The following is a 17,245-nucleotide window of genomic DNA, read 5'->3' as shown; positions in this document are numbered from 1 at the left end:
AGCTTTGTAACATGTCATTAAAGCAGAAATATGAAATCAGATGTCTTTGAACAACTTTGTAACGTATTTCCTCGCAATCTTATCTCCTTGATGTATTAGAAAACTTGTTTCTGAGGAGGGGTTCACAGGTTCACCAGGCTGCCTGAGGAATCCATGGTACGAGGAAGGTTAAGGACCCCTAATGTGAGCCTTGCGACAGCAAATTCAGAATGCTGGAACCTAAACTCAGATTGTTACTGGCCACGAGACCCCTGGGTATATTTCAAATTTTGACTACTGGCCTACTCAGTGATATTCACAATTCACAAAGCTCACAAAGCTATTTTTAAGACTGAGCAAGAGAATGTAAAGGAAAGTTGTGTACTGACCCAAAGCACAGCACCGTAAAAGATGGTGCGGTAGAAAGACATTCACCAACAGGGTGATGTAGAAGGAGGTGAAGTGTTATCTCAAAGCCATGTAGCAGCCTGAATCAAATAATGCTGCCCACCTGGCCTCAAGAACAGTGCTACTCACAGTGCTATTCCAAGACTGGGGAAGGACCGTGCCCTGCGGTGGAGACCAACATGCTGCTTCGTTCACTGAGGTGGTCTTGCTGGGAATGAAAAAACTTCAGCTGAAGCAAACGAAACAATGTGCATAGAACATAATGACCTGCTGAAGGACCACACCAATTAATACTGCTGGAGTCTTGGGCATAGAGCAATGATACATCGCGCACGCGCGCACACACACACACACACACCCCTTTCCCTATCCCAGGAGTCATGAGAACAATGAAATTGATCAATTTATTGAGACAAATGCAAAGTCTTATGGCAGCAATAGTTAAGCAAGAAGGCGTCTGTTCGACTGCAGAGGAAGAGCAGCACACTTTTCTTCTGTGCAGTAGAAACAGTGTCAACCCAGCCTCCCTCCATCCCAGTAGGATCACCATTAATCAGGTTTTTAAAACAGCCAATCACACTGTCAGAAGGCAGCATTTCTTCTTTTAATAAGCAAATTCTTAGTAACTGCTGATGTGCTGAATAGAATTTAAACTACAGCCACACGTCTTTAATTAAAAAGCAGCTATATAATACAGTATATTCTATTTTAGATGATAAAGGGGACTACAACAGTAAATAACACTACAGCCATTAGAGTAATATAGCAGTGCTTAGATTTTACATTTCCTTAAAATGCAGCAGAACTGAAGGTTGTTGATAGTTATCAAGAGTTCAGTTTGCATACGTTTAACAGTTACAAAGATGTTCAAAAAACACTAGACATCCTTTCCCTACTAGAAAGAAATGATTGTGCTCAGAATTCATGATTATCACCTGAAACAAAAATTTTCTTTCCATTTCCTTCTTCCTCCCATACCACACCCCTTAGTCTCTCCTGAACACATCTTCCATGGTCTGTTCCAACCTGATCCATCTCGTTCCTAACTCTCAGCTCTTGGCAGGACCTGCTACATCAGCAGATTTAGCTTCAGTCTCAAGCTAGTCTTCAAGTATAAAGTTATATCACATATTAACAACACCATATCCAGACAGCAGATACACTTGCTTTCATTTTTCAAATGAAGAAAAACACCCCAAAACCTCCACTTCCGTTTACCCACTCTGTGTTCAAACAGTACCATACTGTTTAATCTTACACAGTAGAGAGACTTTGAAAGACTGAGGAAGTTGGTGGTAGGGAGGCAAGGCAGTGAGTAGGGTTCCTAGTGTCTATATATCAATGCCATTTTTAACCTCTAGGCACCAGAAAAATATTTGCTGAAAGCCAATCTAGTTCCCATATGAGTCTAACTGCTTTTGTTCATTATTTTTTCTCCAATGCCAATCCCACAAAAAAGAGTAAGTGGACATATATTCATTTTGAAAGATTTTATGTTTCATACCATGAACCTAGCTCGGAAGAATGTTATGGGCTGACACTAATTCTATCTCAGAACAGACAGTGGGTATATTTAATGGTTTCCTTCCTACAAATTCATCGTAAATGAACTCATTTCCTCGATAAAGCATAAACTTTTTTAAAACAACAGGATAACCCAGTGATGTCTAACAGTCTGAGTCAATATAAACTTACCTTTTTATGTGAATTGTGACCCACACATACACTCCCCAGCAGTGACACGCACTTCCTTAGGTGAGCTGAAGTTGCTCCTGTGGCTGTGGGCCTCTACATAAACTATCCTCTATCTGTGCGTCTAAAAAACTCAGACAAGTTCACAGCAGCAATCCACAGTGATCTTTATTTTCACATCTAATACACCGATAAAGAGTTGGAAGAGAAACTCTTATTAAGAGAAATAAGCTTTTGACTTTCAACTTTACAGTAAGGCCAAATCTTTTCCCATCCTCCAGGTCAATTTTACAATGAAGAAGTGGTGAATGTAATAGGCTGTGTATCATTTACCAAGGTGGTAAATGAAGTCATTACTACTGTTCAAAAAAGGCCCTAAGGCCATCCTATTATAGAGATAAATGGCACCAACTGATAGGATAGAACCAAAAAAAGACCAAGGAGACACCTTTGTTCTGTGAGATCAGAAGTGAGCAAGAGAGGACCTGGCTGAAATAAAACGACAGACACATGAAATTTCTCATTTGTAACTTTAATTGAAGCGTTGCTAATCATTTTTAAAGTCTTTCCTCATAAGCACCAAATTTTAATATCTATATCAATTTGGGTGGGAAAGAAACTCCATGAAGAACTCCCCTCCAGAAGAAAACAATGATGTTCACTCCTCCAAACAACCAAATTCAAAGTCTACCAAAATGAAAACAAAACAAACAAACAAAAAAAAAGCCCACACAGAAAAACAGAAACAAAAACAAAAATCACATTCTAGGGGTTCAGTGCATTTAGCAGCCTTCACTGTGCTGTCTAATCATCCTAGTTCATCAAAATATACATTTTTCCATTTGATTTTTAAATTAAAAAAATAATTAAAAACAGGAAACGTGAAGGAATTCACAATCAATTGCCTGACTTGTTTCGATTTCACGTACAGCATAGAAAGGTCAGGAAGGCTATTTGCAGCACACGTGACTCGGGGACACTGATTTTCAAGGTTTAGCTTTCTTCCAAACAGTGTAAAATACCCACCTGGATAAGGAGTCAAGGAATAAGAGTAGGTAATTGAAGGCATCACTTAAAGTTTGTTTACTGGCCTACAGATTGGAAGATGAATGAGCATTTCACAGCTTACAGCACTGTGGTAATGACGCGAAGGCCTCCGAGACAAGGTCACTTCACAGCCTAGATGCCCACCATCTGTGACGTTGGGGTGAGGTGTGGGGGAGCTTAGCAGAGAAAAGGTTAAAGGGACACAAATATTCTCTCAGAGAACACTTGTGCTTCCAAAGACTCTAAAATGTTTTAGGGAATTAATATGAGAAGGAAGGGTGGGAAGGAGAGAGAAACATCAGAGGGAGTGGGGGGAGGAGGGTGGTGGAGGTGGGAGGAGAGGGACCGAGGAAGAGAAGGAAAAAATGGTGGAAGGATGAGGGACCAGAGAGGAGCCAGAGGGTGGAAACCTTTTCTCCAGATGTCATCAACTGCTTTCAAAAGTCTTTGAGCATGTAGACAAAGATCTGACTGTCACGGAATGCTCTGGAGAGCAACCCTGATGAAGGTGCCAGGCAGGGAGAGGAAGCTTTGGTCTGCAGAACACTGTCCAGTTTTTAGGAGGAAGAAATGCACTATGAAAGTCCAATGACAATGTTCTCCTTTGCCTTTTCTCCAGGTTCTTCTCTTATTTCTCTGGACTGACTTTACTAAGTGGAACTAAATGAAGAACACCAACCCTGACTTTGTGATGCCTGGCATTATTTTTAGCTCTATCTCTACTGCAAAGCAGCATCAAGCCAAGTGTAGGAATTAATATTAAAGTAGGATAATATAAACGTAAAAGGACAATGAGCTTCTTAAGCCAGCCTGCTCCAGCTAGGGTGGCTTTCTGAAGCTCTCAAGTGCACATCAATCTCCTGGCAAGCTGGTTGAGACAGGTCACGCGGCCCCAGCCTCCAGTATTTCTGATTGGACAGCAGGCTGGGGTGGGGCTTAAGAATGTGCCTGTTTAACTAGCTCCCAGGTGATGTCACAGGTCTGGTGGTACTGTGAGGACCAGTGGTGCCATACCATCCAAACCACCTGGGAGGCTGTGTCAGGCCACACCCCAGCATCTGAGGCTGGGACCCAGGAATCTGTATTGTTTTCAAGTGCCCAGGGGATTACAACATACAGCCAAGTCTGAAAACCAGGGCCTTCTGTATACTACAGAACTAATTCTGTTTCTTGAAACTGGTAAATGGGCATGGTTTTTACATGGGGGTTCTGATTGGGCAACACGATGATGTGGTCAAAGGATATAATTCCAAGTACGAAGGGACACAGACGATCTCCTTGGAGAATTCCACAGGACAATACAGGCGCCCCAGCTGTTCTTCATAGAGCGACAGGGCTTCTGTCAAATTGACACAGTTTCCCTAAATCAAAGAGAGAAAAGCAAACAATAGGAATCTTAAGTCCTACAGAGGGTCCCAATCATTGGAAGGTCTCTAATAAATGAGAACCATTCTAGCTTTAGATAAAAGTTCATCTCTGAAAATGAGATAAGGTTTCTGTACTTTCACAAATTGCATTGCATTCTATTTATAGGTCCATTAGCTCATTATCCTTCTACTTCATTTACCAAGCCATTTCAAATTATTCGAGGATGAAGCAAGAGAAAGCAGTGAGACCAATTTCTCATTAGTGACAGTCATTGTATCAACACCATGCAATTAGCAAACATTCATACACATAACCCATTCAAAATAAGTTTTCCCTAAAGTCACTACAGTATTGAGGATGAAGTATCAGAAACATAATGTTCTTGATTTTCAGAATGACTTAAACTACAACCCTCTTAAGAGTCTAAGATGTTGACACAAACTCTTTCTTTCACACCCTTGTGCTTTCTCCAACAAAAGTCAATTCCAGATATACACACTAAAGGTATTCCCTAGTTTACTCTTTATCAAACATTTTGTCTTGACTTCACTGTTCTAATTTTTCTCCGTTTCTTGCCATTTCTTTTTTGTCTCCCCAGCTTGTAGGAGTGGTCAATGAAATATAGTATAAATCTGCTGGAAAAGATTTTTTTTGGAAATGTGTTCTTTTTCTTAATTATTGAAGTATAGTTGGTTTACAACATTGTGTTAGTTTCAGCCATACACCAAAGTGACTCAGCTACATATATACATACACCTATATATACACATCTTTTCAGATTATTTTCCATTGTAGGTTATTAAAAGATACTGAATATAGTTCCTTCTGCTGTATGTTGTTTATCTATTTTATGTATAGTAGTTTGTATCTATTAATCCCAACCTTCTAATTTATCCCTCTTGGTCCCCTTTCACCTTTGGTAACTATAAGTTTGTTTTCTATGTCTGTGAGTCTGAGTCTGTTTCTTACAGATTCATTTGTAGTATTTTTTAGATTCCATGTATAAGGGATATTTGACTGTAGACAAATCAAGGATAAACACAGTGACCTTGCTCCTTCAACTTTCTTCCAGCCTGCAACTTAGATGTGATATGTAGAGCTGCAGCAGCCACTCTATGACTATTAAAAAAAATGGTGAAGAGAATCAGAAATGCTGGTGGCCAAGACCCAGGAGAGCTGGTGAATGGATACAGAATCTGCCTAATTCTAGAGCTGCAATTCTCAATTTTTAATGTGTATATGAATCATAAGGGGCCTTGTTACATTGCAGATTTTCATTAAGTAGGTCTGGGGTAGGGTTTATCATTTGAGCACAATTTTCCCCCAATTTTCTCATAATGGATTTAGAAAACAAGATGAGCATTTAATATCAACTATTTCCTTTTAACCTCTGAAGTTCTAAACATTTGGAAGACGACTAGAATATATGTGCTGATAAAATTCCTTCATAAGAACTTCATTATCAATTTGCCTCAAAACAGCCAAGATGAAAATTATTCACAAATAAAGCATCCTGTGATACAAGCATTTCTAAGGATGGCATTTCAAAATCAAAAAACCAGCCAGCTACAGGGAAGTGGGTAGACAGGACTATTCTGAGAGCTGGCCTGGGCAGTTTTAACTGAGCACATTTGATCAGCATGTCGTCATACTTCAGTGCCAACCTGTTTAGTAACCCATCATCTAGGGTCCTGCAGTGGGAATTGGACCAAGTGCCTTTGACCAGCATATAATTTGGTTTCAACATTAAGTTCACCATGAGAGTATATAAACAGCACATGTGTAATTTAAGATGCACAAATAGAAAACACTGCCCAGTTGTTTTTAGAACACCTCACTACTAGGGAAGCTATAGAATGGAAATACCACCAAGGTTCACAGTTCAAGCTTTTCCTTGCCATCTTAAAAATGACACCATACTCTCTCTTTATAGACGGAATACAGGAAGACCTCCTTACAAAGAATGTAGTAAATAAACAGAACAGTTTCAATTTATTCTATCCCAAATGGTCAAAAAGCAGTTTAAGAAAGAAAAACCCCACAAATAGATGCCTACCCCAAAAAAGTACCATGATACATTTCACCTTTCTGTGTATTTAAATGCAACTACACTGTTCTTAAGACATATAGGGGATACATAACAAATTGCTAATAGCAAAGAATTCAGCACCTATTGAGGAGGAGAGGAAGAGAATAATATGGCAAGGCAGGGGCATACCTGGGAGGTAAACCACAATACAGCGTCTTCCATTCTACAAGGTTCTTGCTGCCCCATGTTAGCTCTGGGTGACACCTGCTTTTTTACCTTAGAGATTTTAATATTGTTTGTATCTTTCAAAGAGTTTATGTCATATCTGTAATATAACAAAGTCTGGAAGACTATTTCCTTAATGATACCATTTTTATGTCTTCTAAAACAAGCAAAAATAACGTGATGATTTAGGAAATCACACATATGTGAAATACCTAAAAAACAGAGGGGAAAAAAACTCTAAATGAGTTACTTCCAGAAGGTGGGAGGGGTTGATGGAGAAATGTAGATGTGTCAAGCGTACTGGTAACATCGAGGTCTGTGGGGGGTGGGGGGAGGTGCGGAGGGGGGCTCATGTCTTTGTATCATAACTAACATGAATGTCACACACACATTTGTACTTTCAAATAACCTACAGCTTTTTTAATGAGGAGTGGAGGGGCAGAAGTCAAGTCCCAGGATCTGCCTCTTAGTTCCACAAAAGCAACTCTCTGCCCTCTGGCCCACCAGACGTGGCTCCATGAATGAGCACGTTCCAGAAGGACTTCCCCAGCTTTGTGGCCCACAGACAAGGCTGTCTTCAAGCAGCCACAGTGAAATTAGTGACATCATAAAATCTCCATGGTGATGTAAGCAATTTTAGGCAGGGACGTTTAGCTTTTGTCAGTCACCAAGTTAACAAGCCAAACACCATTTTTGTCCCATCTTTAACCTTTCCTCTGTTCCTAAGCTACAGGCCAAGGGAAGCAGGGTGTGAGTGTATTAAGGGCATTTCCTGAGCACACCATGTGCTACAAAAGGAAAGTGTTCCACTGTGGCAATACCATCAGTGCATCCTTAGTCAGAGCATGCTGTGGCTCTTGACCAAACTACTGCTTCTTCACAGGCCTATGCCCCTGTGGTCCATACGGCATGCTGAACCACCCAACATACTATGGGATTCCAGGCATCATAAAATGAGATCGCCTTGAGTTTCCAACTATACTGAATGTAGGGGTGGGAAGCACATCCTAAGACATCTTTTGGATAACTCTTAGAAACCAGCACAGCCTTGAGTATTTAAGGTGGTTTTTAGTAAAAGTTGGTTGGCAAAGGCCAGGTGATCAAAGCCTGATCTTTAGTGTTAACAAATGTGTGGTGACGATCTGTCAAGCAAGTGCTTCTATTAGTTGTCCACACTGAGAAAGCAGTCTACCAGGCAAATATTTGCAACAAAAGACACCAGTCACACTTTCTTCCTAAGAGCACCTGTTGTCTACTGCAAACTGACTGGTTTGCATTAGATCCAAATTGTTCTCAGTCTCTTTTGATTAAAGATGCCAGAGCCTCACTTTCTTTCCCAACTTAAGCCCCACGGGATTTCTATTTGCAGAAACATAAAAAGAATCCAGTTCTATCAATATATCAATGCTCTCCTTGAGAAATATTCACTTATGAAAACCCAACTCATTGAATTTGGGTTGCTTTTACAGGAATTAGGCCACTTGGTTTGAGCAGGTTTCACTGTAGAGTTCCTGTAAAGCAGGGGTAAGCAAATTTCTGCAAAGGGCCAGAGAGAAAATATTTTAAGCTTTGCAGACCATATAGTCTTCACCACAACTGCTCCAAGCTGTTGCTGTACTGCAAAAGCAGCCGCAGACACCGTGTAATGAACGGGCGTGGCTGTGTGTCAAGAAAACGGCAAAAAACAAGCAAGGGGTGAGAAATGGCCCGTGGTTTATGGACCCCTGGCTTTTAAAAAGTCAATATTAGAATGTGTTTTTAAAAATCATTCCTCGTACGGGGAGGGAGGAGGGTTCAGGATGGGGAATACGTGTATACCTGTGGTGGATTCATGTTGATATATGGCAAAACCAATACAATATTGTAAAGTTAAAAAATAAAATAAAAAAAAATCATTCCTAAGCATCAGGGGTTACAAAAAATAAAAGTCCACTTGTAGACAGTTGTCTGTTCCCCTTGAAGCTTGCCAACACTTTCAGCAAGTATGAGATGATCAAAGATTAACTGCTACCTGTAGGGGTGTTCTGTGCAGGGGGAAGAGGAAGAAAACAGGATCGGCTGGAAACAAATTCAAGGAGTTGCCAATTTGTTTTCAGCATTATAAATCTCAGGCCTCATAAACTCCCCAGGGCTTACTTTAAAAAAGCCTCCTCAGAAGAATAAAATCAGGAATTTTCCCATAGTTCTTGATGTTTAAATATACTTGGGCTTCCCTGGTAGCTCAGATGGTAAAGAATCTGCCTGCAATGCAGGAAACCCAGGTTCAATCCCTGGGTGGGGAAGATCAAAAATAAAAGTCCATTAAATATACTAATGCTTTAAAAAAAAAAAAGTTGCGGGGGGTGGGAGGGAGAGGTAGAGTTCTCCTGAAAATGCTTAAGAACTAATTACAGGGACCAGAGTACAATACTGCTTATCTTCTGCTTATGAATCAAGGGCTTTTTCAACCAAGTAAAAAGACTGATCACCAATTAGCCACTTTTGCCATCATTTCCAAAATGTTAAGGACTTAAGTAAGATATATATATGTATTTTTATGTATCAGGAAATACTGACTTCAAACCTTCTTTTAAAATTAAGAATACCCTAGGAAATGAGGAAAATACAATTTGCTTCCATCTGGTGGCAGCAGTTCATACTGCAGCCAGAGCAGTTTATGAAATTATATTGATGACTTTTCCTAGAGGATGAGGCCCAAAGGCAAAAAAAAACAAGAAAAGAAAATCACGGTCTATGTCTCCCCCTGATGTCAGCAGCTGATACTGCAGCCAGTGCAGTTTATGATGGTTTTTTTCCACTAAAGACTCTCCAGAGAATATGGGGGGCGGGGGGGGGGGGGGCGGAATATACATATCACGGTCTGTGTCTCCCTCTGTGGCAAAAGCTCATAGTGCAGCCACTGCAGTTTATGATGGCTTTTCTACTAAACACTCTCAGGAGGGTGAAGAGGGAGAAGGGGGTAAAAATCACGGTCTGTGTCTTCTTCTGGTGGCAGAAGCTCATTCTACAGCCAAAGCCCAAATTTAATAAATTGGAAGGTTATGGTAACAGGACAGAACAGAACAAGGTACATGCCTGCCTAGATGCTCAGCCATGTCCGACTCTCTGCGACCCAATGGATTGTCGCCCACCAGGCTCCTGTCCATGGGATTTCCCAGGCAAGAATACTGGAGTGGGTTGCCATTTCCTCCTCCAGGGGATATTCCTGACCCAGGGATGGAATCCATGTCTCCTGCATTGCAGGTGGATTCTTTACCACTGAGCCATGGGGGAAACTCTCAACAGGACAGGACAGAACTCATTAATTCCCTAAAAGGGACAGGTCAGCTATTTACAAACTTACTGCTTGAGAACACAGACAGACATAAGAAAAATTTTCAGTACAACAGTTTCATTTATCCACTTTTATATTACATCTTCAACTACCTACTTCCACATTGAGAATGCTAAGGATAGAATTAAAATATTGCATAAATGCTCAATGGCTTTATGCCACATTGCAAATACAACTAAGAAAAGCAATACTAATGCCATCACCACCAATATGATTACTGAAAATTCACCACCAATATGATTACTGAAAATACGTAAGATTTTGGCATATACTTGCCCCAGTCTCTCCCACTCACCATTGTTTTCAGTAGTTGTACTGTCCCAGCATTGGAAGAGAATACTGTTGTACTATACCCAGTCCCTTTAAACCTTATTTAGTCTTCATTTGACAAGTAACTAAATAGTTAGTGCTATCATTAGTCTTTATGTCAATGTCTAAGTATTTTGGTGTGTGAAGCACAAAATGTAAAATTTTTACTGAGTATTTTTTGGGGAAAAAAACAGAAGTCTATACCTGTGTAAAATATTTCCCATCCTGTTTCAATACTTTCATTGAGAGATCAAGAATCAGTCTGAGAAACTCCCATGTGGAATCTGGATGTTAAAAAAAATTAAGTTTTATAAATATCAGTTTGCATGCATGAGAAACAACATCTAAAGTCAAACATTCACATTAATATTCAATGATTCAAAAAAAAAAAACAAAAAGAAAAAAAAGAGAACTAGCCATGAGACCCAATATTCAAGGGCTTGTGAACAAGAACACACTGTCATGTATTTTGTGTCTTGGACACACGTGCACATATACCTCTATACAAGCAAAATCAAAAGCAAATGCGGAGGCACATAACACTGCTCTCACCATACCCGTAAAGATTTGACACAAAAGCAGGCTTAAATCTGAAAGAGAACACCTTTAAGCAAAGGGAAAAGCAGTAACATCTCAGGAGAGAAACTGCAAGAGTGAGGGTGGGGACCTGAGTCTGGAAACTCAGCAGGAAGACAAGGTAATAGAAAAAACATGAACACTGAAATCCTAAGCCAGCAGTGATTTTGAGTGCATGGCATGAGAAGGGGCCTTGTCTCTGGTGTTGCTCAGAAAGGTCACCAGATTGTCCCGGTACAAGTTAAAAAAAATCCCAATATGTAAATTATGAAACAAGCAGATATCTCAATGGTATGATCATGAGTCATTTTATTTCTATACTTGTTTCAAACGACTGCGTTAATTTTGCTCATTTAGTGGCAAAACAGGATCTGACCAAAGCCAAATCTAGCCATCTTTCCACCACTGGCCTCAGTTTACTACCTTTAATAAATGAAGGAACTTCACTAGACAATGTCTTAAGATCCTTTCATTCTCACATGATGTTAAGAAAAACATTTCCATATTTCTGTGAACATTATCTTGGCTGGGGCAGCCTGGATGGGAGAGGAGTTTGGGGGATAATGGATATGTATATATGTATGACTGGGTCCCTTCACTGTTCACCTGAAACTATCACAATATTGTTAATCGGCTATATTCCAATACGAAAAAAAAAAAAGTTTAAAATAAAAGGAAAAACAGAATCTACCTTCTTCCGGAGATGTGGAGATTGGAACAGCTGTCAAATCATTAATCACATAATCAAACTCTCTCCCTTCTTTGGCGTACCTCTTCAGTACTGGAATACAGTCTTCTATTAGAACCTTCCAGAGAGAACAAGCATAGATGCAGGTGAGCCAACATATGTGAAAGTGGTTAAACACTTGTAGAAGGAACAGGGAAATACACACAGGGGCTGCAACACCTACCAGAGGAACAAAAGCCACTTCCACCCATACCTGCCAGGAGCTAAAAGTTCCGGGCTTACCAGATGCTTTACATGCCTTTCAATTAAGTGGAACAATTCCTCTTAGGAATTACTATCATTGCCATTTTACAAATAGAGAAACAAACAAGAGACGTCACCAAGTCTGCTCTTGCGTGCATGCTCAGTTGTGTCTGACTCTTTGCGACCCCGTGGACTGCAGTCTGCCAGGCTCCACTGTCCGTGGGGATTCTCCAGCAAGAATACTGGAATAGGTTGCCATGCCCTCCTCCAGAGGATCTTCCTGACCCAGGGAATGAACTCACATCTCCTGCATCACAGGCAGATTCTTTACCACTGATCCACCGGGAAAGTCCTCTGCTTCCTTGGCCCTTCCAGGAAACCTTGCTTTGCTCCAAACTCTGAAGTTTGTTTGGCCTCACTGTGCACCAGGCACACAGATTGGGTTTCACTACATCTGCTGAGCCACCCAAGGGCTGGTGCCCGTGGCAGGTTGGTCCCGGCCAAGAGCAGCCCTTTTCCTTGAGTCTCCAACAGTCCCCAGAGTTCATTCCACTAAAGAGAACTAGGAGGGACAGGTGATGCCTGCCGTTTTGGAACGAGGTTTTTTGGAAACAAATGTTGTGACCTACAGCCCACCCACCTTAGGTATGGGTTTAGGGTCTCTCCCCCACATACGTAAGCTGGGAATTCTACCTGCTCCTTCTGAGTTCACCCGCTTTGGGAAAGCGAGCCACTCTGGGCTCATTGTGAGTCACCCTAATTCTCTCTTGGGACCCAGACCGATCTGTTTGGGGGCCTCCATGTGGGAATGGGAGTGCAATTTTAAACTATACTTAACCTGATCTCGTCTCTGCACCAGGGTATTCTTCCCAACCTCACTGGCTTCACTTACAGCAAGAGTACGGCTTGGTCATTTGGCTTCATCTCTAATGGGGAACTGACTGGGTATCTCCTCTCTGGGGCAAGGGAACTGTGACCTTGAGAGACCATTCTGCATTGCACTGATGTGCCCTTTGCTTGGTATTTGACAGCAGCAGCAGTGAATAAGTACGGGTAATGACAATTCTGTTCCATCTTGTAGTCCACTAGGGTACACTTCGCAAAACGGGGAGATCAGCTTTGCTCCCATGAATGAAAGAAAAAATTTCACTGTAACACTGCTTGGCCTCAGCACCCCTTCAACACCAATGGCCCTCTAAATTAGAACATCCTTCAACTAGAACTGTTTTATAAAAGGGAAGGGAAATGGGATAGAGTTCCTTATGCATAGGCTTTTACACTATTGTGTCTAAGGGAGCCTTTTGGAATTGGTTTGGCTTTTATTTGGCGTGTGTGCCCAAGTGTCTGGGTACATGAATCCTAATACTGTTCTCTCTTCCGGTTTTGACCCTCATTAAGGGGGTCTTGCCATCTCTTCTTAAGCAGAAGATATTAAGAAGAGATGGCAAGAATACACAGAAGAACTGTACAAAAAAGATCTTCACAACCCAGATAATCACGATGGTGTGATCACTGACCTAGAGCCAGACATCCTGGAATGTGAAGTCAAGTGGGCCTTACAAAGCATCACTATGAACAAAGCTAGTGGAGGTGATAGAATTCCAGTTGAGCTATTCCAAATCCTGAAAGATGATGCTGTGAAAGTGCTGCACTCAATATGCCAGCAAACTGGGAAAACTCAGCAGTGGCCACAGGACTAGAAAAGGTCAGTTTTCATTCCAATCCCAAAGAAAGGCAATGCCAAAGAATGCTCAAACTACCACACAATTGCACTCATCTCACACGCTAGTCAAGTAATGCTCAAAATTCTCCAAGCCAGGCTTCAGCAATACGTGAACCATGAACTTTCAGATGTTCAAGCTGGTTTGAGAAAACCAGAGATCAAATTGCCAACATCCGCTGGATCATGGAAAAAGCAAGAGAGTTCCAGAAAAACATCTATTTCTGCTTTATTGACTATGCCAAAGCCTTTGACTGTGTGGATCACAATAAACTGTGGAAAATTCTCAAAGAGGTGGGCATACCAGACCACCTGATCTGCCTCTTGAGAAATCTGTATGCAGGTCAGGAAGCAACAGTTAGAACTGGACATGGAACAACAGACTGGTTCCAAATAGGAAAAGGAGTTCGTCAAGGCTGTATATTGTCACCCTGTTTATTTAACTTATATGCAGAGTACATCATGAGAAACACTGGACTGGAAGAAACACAAGCTGGAATCTAGATTGCTGGGAGAAATATCAATAACCTCAGATATGCAGATGACACCACCCTTATGGCAGAAAATGAAGAGGAACTAAAAAGCCTCTTGATGAAAGTCAAAGTAGAGAGTGAAAAAGTTGGCTTAACATTCAGAAAACGAAGATCATGGCATCCGGTCCCATCACTTCATGGGAAATAGATGGGGAAACAGTGGAAACAGTGTCAGACTTTATTTTTCTGGGCTCCAAAATCACTGCAGATGGTGACTGCAGCCATGAAATGAAAAGACGCTTACTCCTTGGAAGGAAAGTTATGTCCAACCTAGATAGCATATTCAAAAGCAGAGACATTACTTTGCCAACAAAGGTCCGTCTAGTCAAGGCTATGGTTTTTCCTGTGGTCATGTATGGATGTGAGAGTTGGACTGTGAAGAAGGCTGAGCACCGAAGAATTGATGCTTTTGAACTGTGGTGTTGGAGAAGACTCTTGAGAGTCCCTTGGACTGCAAGGAGATCCAACCAGTCCATTCTGAAGGAGATCAGCCCTGGGATTTCTTTGGAAGGAATGATGCTAAAGCTGAAACTGCAGTACTTTGGCCACCTCATGTGAAGAGTTGACTCATTGGAAAAGACTGATGCTGGGAGGGATTGGGGGCAAGAGGAAAAGGGGACGACAGAGGATGAGATGGCTGGATGGCATCACTGACTCAATGGACATGAGTCTGAGTGAACTCCAGGAGTTGGTGATGGACAGGGAGGCCCGGCATGCTGCGATTCACAGGGTCGCAAAGAGTCAGACACGACTGAGAGACTGATCTGATCTGATCTGATATGAAGGGGGTCTTGGGAACTTGAATGCTGATTCAAGTTCTTTTGTAAGAGAAGCACGTGAATATGAGTGAGTGACAGGTATGTAGAAACTGAAGGAAATCTCACCCTGGAAACAGTCAAGATGGGGCTCTTTTGACATTCTGAAAGTGGTTTTTGTGTGTGCAATTAGTACTAAGCTAGCTTTCTAGGAGAAACATGCAGATCTTTGTGCCTTCAAGATGAAAATGATCTACCTGAACTGGCAGAAACTTTAATCATCTGTGATCCCGGGGTGGGGTGGGGGGTGCTTTTTAAACTCAAACAGGTGAAGTTTTAGATCTGTGTCTGTACAGACAAATGCATATTTATGCATACATTATAAATACAATGTGCCTCCATCTCCAAATTGCATTGCTAAGCTTGGTTTGCAGATGAGCTCTGTTTAACTTAAAAGAACTTAAGTGCTTATGTAAATTCTCAGAAATATAAAATCTGGTCAAAATGAATTTCAGGTTCATATGATCTAGGAAATATTTACTATTAAACTGATACTTGGTATTAAATCTAGCCTTTAAGTGTGCTGGTTTAATACGACATGTTTCTAGAGTCATCAGTATTAAGTTTATCACTTTTATTGCATCTAAGAAAGTCAATAAAGCTCATATTGTTATAAAATCTGTCCACAAGAAAAACTATGATGAAACATTTGAGTAAATTAAATGTAAGAGCTCCCCTGGTGGCTCAGATGATGAAGAATCCACCTGCAATGCAGGAGACCCAGGTTCAATCCCTGGGTCAGGAAGACTCCTTGGAGGAGGGCATGGCAACTCACTCCAGTATTCTTGCCTGGAGAATTCCATGGACAGAAGAGCCTGGTGGGCTACAGTCCATGGGATCACAAAGAGTCGGACACGACTAAGCAAGTAACACTTTCACTTTCAAGAGATTTCTAGGTAAAACATTTTTTCAAATGTTTTAAAAAAAGAGAAATATTTCAACACACAAGTATAGCTTTTACTGTTTGCAGTAAAAGCAGGTATGAAGAATGGAAATCCATTTTGTTAAATGGAAAAAAAGGTAATTCTGTCCTAGAGTTGGTTGTTTCTGAATGGTAAAGAAACTCAGGGACAAAATAATATATAGAAAGTTTTAGAAAGTTTGTGAAAAAGGAACACTTAGAAAAGTTCATGTATGTGCATGGTCAGTATTGGCTATGATTAGACTGAATTTAAGTAAATAAAATTTATTATCAAGAATAGGCTGATAATGCAAGACTAGAATTTGGATTTTTGGTTTTCTCTCTTTGCTTTCCCAACATAAAATAAAGTTTTCTTAGAGTGCTAAGCTGCTTTTGCCTTTTTGAGAGATCTGATTTTGACTTCATGTATTTACTTTTGAGATCTTTTATTGTCACTTTGGTTGGGTGAATGGTTGTTGTTTCACAGTGACTTATCATCTTCTTTGACTTTCTAGTATTTCTGACAAATATCAAATTCGATCTGAAGTTCTTTTGACCTCCAGCTAACTTTGGGGTGCTTCAGAGGAACCCTTGAGGCATCTCAGAGATTAATTAGGACAATTCAGTATGTTAAATTACATGGGCAACATTGCCAAATGAGTGATAAGCCTCCTCAGGTTATATTGTGTGGGCAAATGTTTTTACACTCTTAAAATTATATGGAATACAACATTGTGAATCAACTATATTCCAATAATAATTTAAAGAAAATTATATGGTGACTTCCCTAGCAGTCCAGTGGTTAAGTCTCCATGCTTCCACTGTATGGGGCATGCATTTGATCCCTGCTCAGGGAACTAAGATCTCCACATGCCACAGGGTGTGGCCAAATAATAAATAATAAAATAACATGGAATTTCTATAATTCTGATGTGTCCTAACAAAATGTTACCCCTAATTCTAGTTATTACAACCAAGTCTTCTGTCAGTTACATTGAGATCAGTTGTTTCACTGTACCTTTTAAGTCTTGTCACTCAGTTACTGTCTTACTGCTTTTGCAAAAATGCTTCATCTTCAAGAAGATTCACAAGAAAGGCTTTTTGACATGCCCTAGTTTCTAATAAATTTCAAATCATACCCATGAACTGGGTAAGCAAGTAAAGAATCCTAAAAGGAAAACCTGGTGGCTTCATAAAAAATGTTAACAGAAAAAAGAGTACTAAGGACTTCCCTTAGTGGTACTATGGATAAGAATCTGCCTGACAATTCAGGGGACATGGGTTCGATCCCTAGTTCGGGCAGATTCCGCATGCTTCAGGTCAACTAAGTCCCAGTGCACCACAACTACTAAGCCCACATGCTGCAGCTACAGAAGCC

General features: G+C 40.7%; 1 protein-coding gene across 3 annotated transcripts in view; it reads right to left on the bottom strand.

Annotated features, from left to right (window-relative positions):
* Positions 1-2,595: 2,595 nt before the first annotated feature.
* SMS (spermine synthase) overlaps positions 2,596-17,245 on the bottom strand; it is a 50,553-nt gene continuing 35,903 nt past the window's right edge. For all 3 annotated transcript variants that reach the window (XM_086388255.1, XM_086388254.1, XM_086388253.1), the window contains exons 8-11: positions 11,659-11,773; positions 10,596-10,675; positions 4,372-4,487; positions 2,596-3,105 (exon numbers count right to left, since the gene is read on the bottom strand). In XM_086388255.1, coding sequence (XP_086244381.1) covers positions 3,066-3,105; positions 4,372-4,487; positions 10,596-10,675; positions 11,659-11,773 — 351 coding nt within the window. In that variant the 3' untranslated portion in view covers positions 2,596-3,065. The remainder of the gene's footprint in view (positions 3,106-4,371; positions 4,488-10,595; positions 10,676-11,658; positions 11,774-17,245) is intronic.

The sequence above is a fragment of the Bos grunniens genome, chromosome X (genome assembly GCF_055505025.1).
Source record: "Bos grunniens cultivar Pamir isolate PY7600 chromosome X, Bosgru_T2T1.0, whole genome shotgun sequence".
In the NCBI taxonomy this organism is placed as follows: Eukaryota; Metazoa; Chordata; class Mammalia; order Artiodactyla; family Bovidae; genus Bos; species Bos grunniens.
The sequence above is the reverse complement of the archived record's forward strand: the minus strand, read 5'-3'. Positions and strand labels throughout refer to the sequence as shown.